Source organism: Bubalus bubalis, chromosome X, assembly GCF_019923935.1.
Source record: "Bubalus bubalis isolate 160015118507 breed Murrah chromosome X, NDDB_SH_1, whole genome shotgun sequence".
NCBI lineage: Eukaryota > Metazoa > Chordata > Mammalia > Artiodactyla > Bovidae > Bubalus > Bubalus bubalis.
In genome coordinates, this window is record NC_059181.1 from 113,676,031 (window position 1) to 113,682,531 (window position 6,501).

Sequence of the window (6,501 nt, forward strand, 5' to 3'; positions counted from 1 at the left end):
GTGGGGTGAGCAGCTTATTCACCTTTATTAGGGGCCTTAAAGTGAGGTGTTCTGGTGGAGGGCGGAGGGCGGAGGCTTCAGGAATGCAGAGGCTGGACTCCCTGGATACCGAGGGAGGACTCAGCAGACGCCCACCCCTCTGTTCAGTGCTGGGAGGCCAGGTAGGACGTGAAGAGCGGTGACCCAGCATCTTCCCAGCCTAGGACCCGCAGGAGGCGCTAGGCAGGTGTGGCCACATATGAGGCCCCCTGGAACTTTGTCCAGATGTGGCTCTTGTTCTGAGTTTCTTTGCAGGCCCCCAAAGGGGGAAGGTCCAGGCCATTCCAGTGGAAAAGTGAGCACTACACGTGAGCCCCAATGGGAATAGCCCCCCCCCCAGATCTGGGGGGACCTCACAGAGTCAACCCCTCCTACCAGCACAGAAGGCCTAGGTCTGTGCCACAGTCTACCCCTGAGGTGCCCCCTCCATTTGTCTCACAGGGGCTCCAGGAACCAGGAGGAGAAGACTGAGGTCTGAGGTCTGTGTTCTGAGGTCACAGGAGTGCCAGCAGTAAAGGTGAGGTGGGTGTCCTGAGTGTGCACAGGGGCTCCGCATCCCAGAACAGAGGGGACCTCAAAAGGACCTAATCCCTCCACCTTGTCAGCCCCAGAACCTCAGGCTGTACTGGCTGAATCCTGAGCCAGAATTTCTCTTTCTCACTTAACAGGGGACTGACCACCAAGGAGGAGCGCCCCTGTAACGCTCAAGAGCAGCCCTCAAGGAAGACCAGTAAGTGGACTCAGTCAGAGCCACCCGTGGCGCATTTCAAAACTGTGACCATTTACACTCTCTCTCTTTCCCAGGTCAGTGGTCTCCATTTTCCCCCTGCCACACCCGCACTGGGCACAAGACCCCAGTCATCATGCCTGTGGTCCCGAAGAATGAGCTCTGCGCTTCTGAGGAAGACCTTCAGGGCCAAATCCAGGCCGAGGGCCCAGTGGAGGCGCAGCTCCTGGGGGCTGAGGCGGAGGATGCCTCAACCCCTCTGGCCTCCTTGCCTCCAGTCTCATCTTCCTCTGCCACTGCAGATGCGGAGATCTTGCTTATGCAGGCTCTGAATAGGATGACGTGTGAACTACTGGAGTTCCTGATCCTCAAGTATGGCACCAAGGAGCCGATTTTCCAGGCTGAAATGCTGAATATGGTCCTTAGGGATAACCAGGCCCACTTCCCAGTGGTCTTCCGTAAAGCCACACAGTGCCTGCAGCTGGCCTTTGGCCTGGATATGAAAGAGGTAGACCACAGAGAGCACATCTATGTCATGGTCCCCATCCTGGGCCTCACCCTCAATGAGATGCAGAGGGATGAGGAGAGCATACCAAAGGCTGGCCTCCTGGTGGCGGTCCTGAGCCTGATTATCCTAGCAGGGGACCGGATCCGTGAGGAGAAGGTCTGGGGAGCACTTAGCAAAATGGAGGTATTTTCTGGGATACAGCACTGCATCTATGGTGAGCCCAAGGAGCTGCTGACCCAAGTGTGGGTGCAGGCGGGGTACCTGAAGTACCGGCAGGTGCCTTACAGCCACCCTGCTCGTTACGAGTTCCTGTGGGGTCCCCGGGCCTATGCAGAGACCAGCAAGCAGAAAGTCAAGGACTTTCTGCGCAGGGTCAATGGAAGGGGTCCCAGGTTCTTCCCACCCCGGTGTGCATAGGTGTGAGGGAGGAGGAAGAGGGGCCCTGAGCCAGAACAGCAGCCAGGCTCCTTTCAGGCCCACATCCAGCAGCTTGTTCTGGGGGTAGGAAGGGAGGCTGATCCTTTCCTCTGTGTTTGAAGAGGGAGCATTCAGCCTTCTCAGTCCTGACAGCCTGGGACAGTTGGGGGAACTGGTGTGTAGCATCTTTGTCTTCCTGTTCTCTACAGTAACATGGAGATCCACTTCTGTTTCCTTTAGAAATTTTTCAAATGTTATTCCTTTTAATAGAAGGCCTAACGAGCTTCAGTGTCCAACTATGTCAATAACATTGATCACAGTGTGTTTGTGCTTACCCAGTTCAAGAACAAGAGTTTTGCTGTTGTGTAAAAGTGATTGTGAACATTCATTTTCTTTTGTGATCCAGAACAAGATTACATGGACTTGGCATATAACTATTTTGGAAATATGTTATTACTTAGTAAGAATTAAGAAATAAAATGTATTTGAGGTGAGTTCCTCTGTACTTCTTGTCTGTCATTTTATACAGCTAAACTATCACTGTTCGATTCGAGTTTTTCAAGTTATTATTTAAGAAAGCACAAAAAGCCTGATTTGACTTAATAAATGTCCCTCTCTGGCTCATTTATTCCACAGACCTTCATGGAGCCTGTGCTCTGTGGAAGGCCCTGTGTTAGCAGTGGGGACACTAGAAGCAGGACACCCCAACACCTAGAGCGATGATCTAAGAGCTGAAGTCACATGAGGAAGGTGGACAGACATCCCCCAGTTCCTCAGAACAAGGCAACCAGGGGCAGGGTCCAGGAGGAGCACTTGAGTGTCGGTGCCTGGGCCAGGGTGGTTTGGGGCTTTGGGAAGCTGGGTTCATTCTGTGGGAGGTGATTGTGATGAGGGTGGATGGTGGCAGCAGCCAGAGTTATACACAGTGTCTTATGGGTGAGAAGAAAATCTGAAATGGGACATACACACTAGAAGATCCTCTTCTGTCCTAGATAAATTTCCTGGGGCAGGAGGGGAAGTTACACTATGGTCAGGAACAGTTAGACACCTGTCTATGCTGCTTGATCTAGGTACACCAAAATTGTTCAAAGCGGGGAGGGGTGAGTGGACTTTGGTTTGCTGCACAATCTACTCAGTCTTGGAGAATATAGTTGAAGACGACTTGGTAAGCACCCCCAAACTTTTGGTAGGCTTTTAATGGAGTGTCTTCTTTGAAACTGGTGGCTGTGCACTTAACCTAATGGGTGAGCTTATCCAGGTGGTCAGGCCCTAAAGCCATAGATGAGGAGGCGTTATGGAAACCACAGTGGCAAAATCTGCACTGAACCTGAATTCACACACCTCAGAATTCTCCTTGGAGGTGAAAAGTGCGGCATTGTGCGTATCCTAGCTAGATTTTATGAATAAAACTCCCACTGCCCTTGTCCTCTCACTGTCGCTTGCCTGATACCTGCCCTCATGAAGCTCATGGCTGTCGGGGAGCCTAAGGGCACCTTGCAGGTGCTCAGGCAAGTCCCATCGTGTGGAGGCAGCCGGGCCTCCCAGGGGAGACTGTGTCTGGCATCAGGAGGCAGGGGCACATCCTCAGCTCGCTGAGACTGTAGGCAGCATCACTGCAGAGGGAAGGGCAGAAAGAGCACTGGAGGGAGCCAGGGGGACCCCTCCCTGATGTTCACAAGACCCTTGGAAACTAAATCAGATCTTGCATTTGAAAGTGCCAGCACAGAGGGGTGACTAGAAACAGCTGGAGGTTCAAGGCACCTTTGGCTTTCTCAAAAACTCCTCAACACACGAAGGGAATCATCTTCATCGCAGGCTACACCTACCGGCTGCTGTCTGTTGAGCACCAAGCACACTGCAGGGCAGGGGAGAGACTCCAGGTCCTTGTTCACGTCTCTTCTCCCTCTGCTTCCTGGAAGCTGCCTGCAGGGAACATGGGATCCTAGGTAAACCTCCAACAGTTTGGGAATAAATACATGATCAACTCACCAATTTAAATACAAAGACAGAAAAACACTTTTCATATAAGTAACAATAGCATGTTGTTTGGAAAAAAAGCATCCCATTTGTGCTGATATCTGGGGTGCGGTGGAAAGATATTCTGGGGGAAGGCGGTGCCACTTCATGGGTGCCACTTCATGGGGCTGAGGTCCCAAGAAGCTGGAAAGGGTCCTTCCTGACTGACTGATGGAAGCTCTGTCCAGGCGCCGTCCATGCAGGGCCAAGGTGAGGACCTGGGCTCCTCCCAGTGGCACTGATCTCGTGAGGCAGCAGTGAGTGGTTGAGTGAAGTGACATCTTAATTCCCTGCCCAGGAATTGAACCTGGGTAGCCTGGATGAGAGCCCGGAATCCTAGCCAGGAGACTAGCAAGGGCTAGAGGCTGAACGCTATTGTTTCATGGATCATTGCCTCCAGTGAAAAATGCATTTATCACAGAGGCAGAAACTGTAAATGCAGGCACAAAGTTTATTATTAGAAACATAACACAACAAGTGGGAGAGCACATAAAGAAATGGTTTAGTTGAGACAGAAGCAAGGCAGAGATGGAATTCTGGAGAGAAAGAGTGTGGATGTCACACCTGGTGAGCAGGAGCACAGTCAAGAGGCAGTAAAGTCATTTATATGAGGCAGTACTTCTGAATTTTTGTCTTCCTTCAAGCCAATTATCTGGTTTCTTTTAAATACACCTGACCTACCCTGGGACACTCCCCTGCGTTTATACACACACCCCTCAGCCAAGATGGATCTTGAAGTGAAGGTTTCTGTGAGGAGCAAGACTCATTATGGTCTGGCATTTTCCCTTGACTTTTGACCCACAAGAAGTCTTTTTTCACATATTTAGTGTCTCCCTTGTTCCAAAAGATGGGGGACTGGAGGTCCCTTTGTCCTTTACTCAAAGTTTTGCCCCTCTTTATCCTTGCCATGACTATTACCTTTAGGTATTTATAAGAGACAAACACTGGATATTTACTCTCAGAAAGGAGAGTCTTCTACTACCCAGGCTCACTGGTCACTTTCATCAAAGATTGGGAATTTAGGAATCATTTGAATAGTCATTCATAATCATAGCCTTTTGTCATTATTCACATCGCACAGGGTTGTTATTTACTAGCCGTCATGACACTCACCAAAAGCGACCTCAACTGTCAATTTATCTGAATCACAACAATTGTTACAGGGGACAATTATCTGGGGACTTTCATATACGACTTGTAGGGGAATGCCAACCCTGCAGCCACCTTGGGCTGGGAGGTTGTCTGGACAGGAACAGGAAGAGTAGAGCTCCGAGATGCAGAGAGTGAGGCTAGATTGGAGACAGTGGGCAAGGGGTCCACAGTAGGGGTGACGCAAGCTCTGGGCTGGACACCAGGGACAGGGTGCCCCCAACCTTAGAGGTCCACTTGGGCTGCTGCCTCCAATGCACCATCAGGAGGACCAAAGAGCTCTGAGACAATGGAAGGGTGCTGCTCTGAGAGCCAAAGTGAGCAGGTGGCAGGAAGGAATTCCTGGACTTTGTTTCCTGAAGGGTGGCCCCTTGTATGAAGTCCACCACCCCCACTACCATCAGGAGACATGCAGAGTGTGACATTTCATGAAAAAGGAACAAATACACAGGACTGTAGCTCATCCTGGTGTGCAAAGATAGTGGCATGTTTCACGACTGTGCTGGTTAGAGAAGAAACCCGAGATTCCGGAGGCTGCTTCGGTATAAACGGCCTTCATAGTCTCGTGTACCCCAGCTGCTTTCTCACCATCCCCAGAGGCTCTTAGGCCAGTCCCCCATCTACATGTCTCCTCTCTCCTGGCCTGGCCCTGCCACGTAGGGAAGGGAAGGGGAGAGAAGAATGGACCCCAGAATGAGGGAAGAAGGCGAGGACTGTGTGGTCCTCACATGGTTCTGGCTTGAAGCTCAGCTCCAGACTCCTAGGCTACATCCTGATAGCTTATGGTGAATTGTGTTGGATTCATGATCTCCGAAGAAGATTTAGCTTCGGGACCAGGGACCAGGTTTGATCACTCAAGAGCTTTTGTGTAGCGGAGTTTCACTGAAGTAAGAAAAGGGACAGAGAAAGCTTCTGACATAGACATCAGAAGGGGGATGGAGACTGCGCCCCTTGCTGGTGTTAGCTAGGGAGTTATATACTTTTTTATAATTGGTTATTACAATTAATCAAAAGACTGTCTCAGGGTTGTATAAATCTTACCAGACCCACTCTCACAATTTACATTTTAGGATAACAGGACTAGAACTTAAAAAATAGAATGATCCTACCAGACCCACTCCCATAATATACATTCTAAAAGATCAGGATTAGTCAGAAGGCTTTCAGGTAGGAGAGACTGTCCTCAAGCAGGATACGTTGTTGCTATATAATCCCGAGCACAGAGTTCAAGCGGAGCTGGTGGTTGTGTAATCATCAGTTTGAGGCTTAAAGGAAAAAACATTTTATGGGACTAAGACTAAGATATGTAGAGGAAAAAAAGCATTTGTCCTTTCTTCCGCTTTGAGAATTCCAGACCCCTATCTCCTCCTTGAGAGCCCCAGACCCCTTTCTCCTCCTCAGGGAACCTAGACGTGTTATCAACATGCCTAGGAATTGACTCTCTCAATCCCTGCCCCTTGGCTCAGGGCTCTCCACCATCCTGAATCCCTCTGGCTGTACCTCCCCCAGGATACCATCTGCAGTGCCCAGAATCCAAAATGCTCCTTCCTCTTCCACCCTGTCTACATCACAACTGTCCGGGAGGGTTTTAGGAGGACAGCAGTCCTTGGAAAAACACCCACCTTCTGACTGCGCCTGGTGACTT

The 6,501-nt window shown here is 50.3% G+C and overlaps 1 protein-coding gene across 1 annotated transcript; it reads left to right on the top strand.

The window, feature by feature from the left end:
• The first annotated feature begins 478 nt into the window (after positions 1–478).
• Positions 479–2,185, top strand: LOC112582126 (melanoma-associated antigen 10). Its single transcript, XM_025276365.2, has 3 exons — positions 479–556; positions 708–769; positions 844–2,185. Exon 3 carries the CDS (start codon positions 903–905, stop codon positions 1,689–1,691), a length of 789 nt encoding a protein of 262 aa, XP_025132150.1. The 5' UTR covers positions 479–556; positions 708–769; positions 844–902; the 3' UTR covers positions 1,692–2,185.
• Positions 2,186–6,501: the final 4,316 nt, after the last annotated feature.

Coding starts and splice junctions, on each gene's coding strand:
- LOC112582126 (XM_025276365.2), top strand. CDS start 903: ATGCCTGTGGTCCCGAAGAATGAGCTCTGCGCTTCTGAGGAAGACCTT.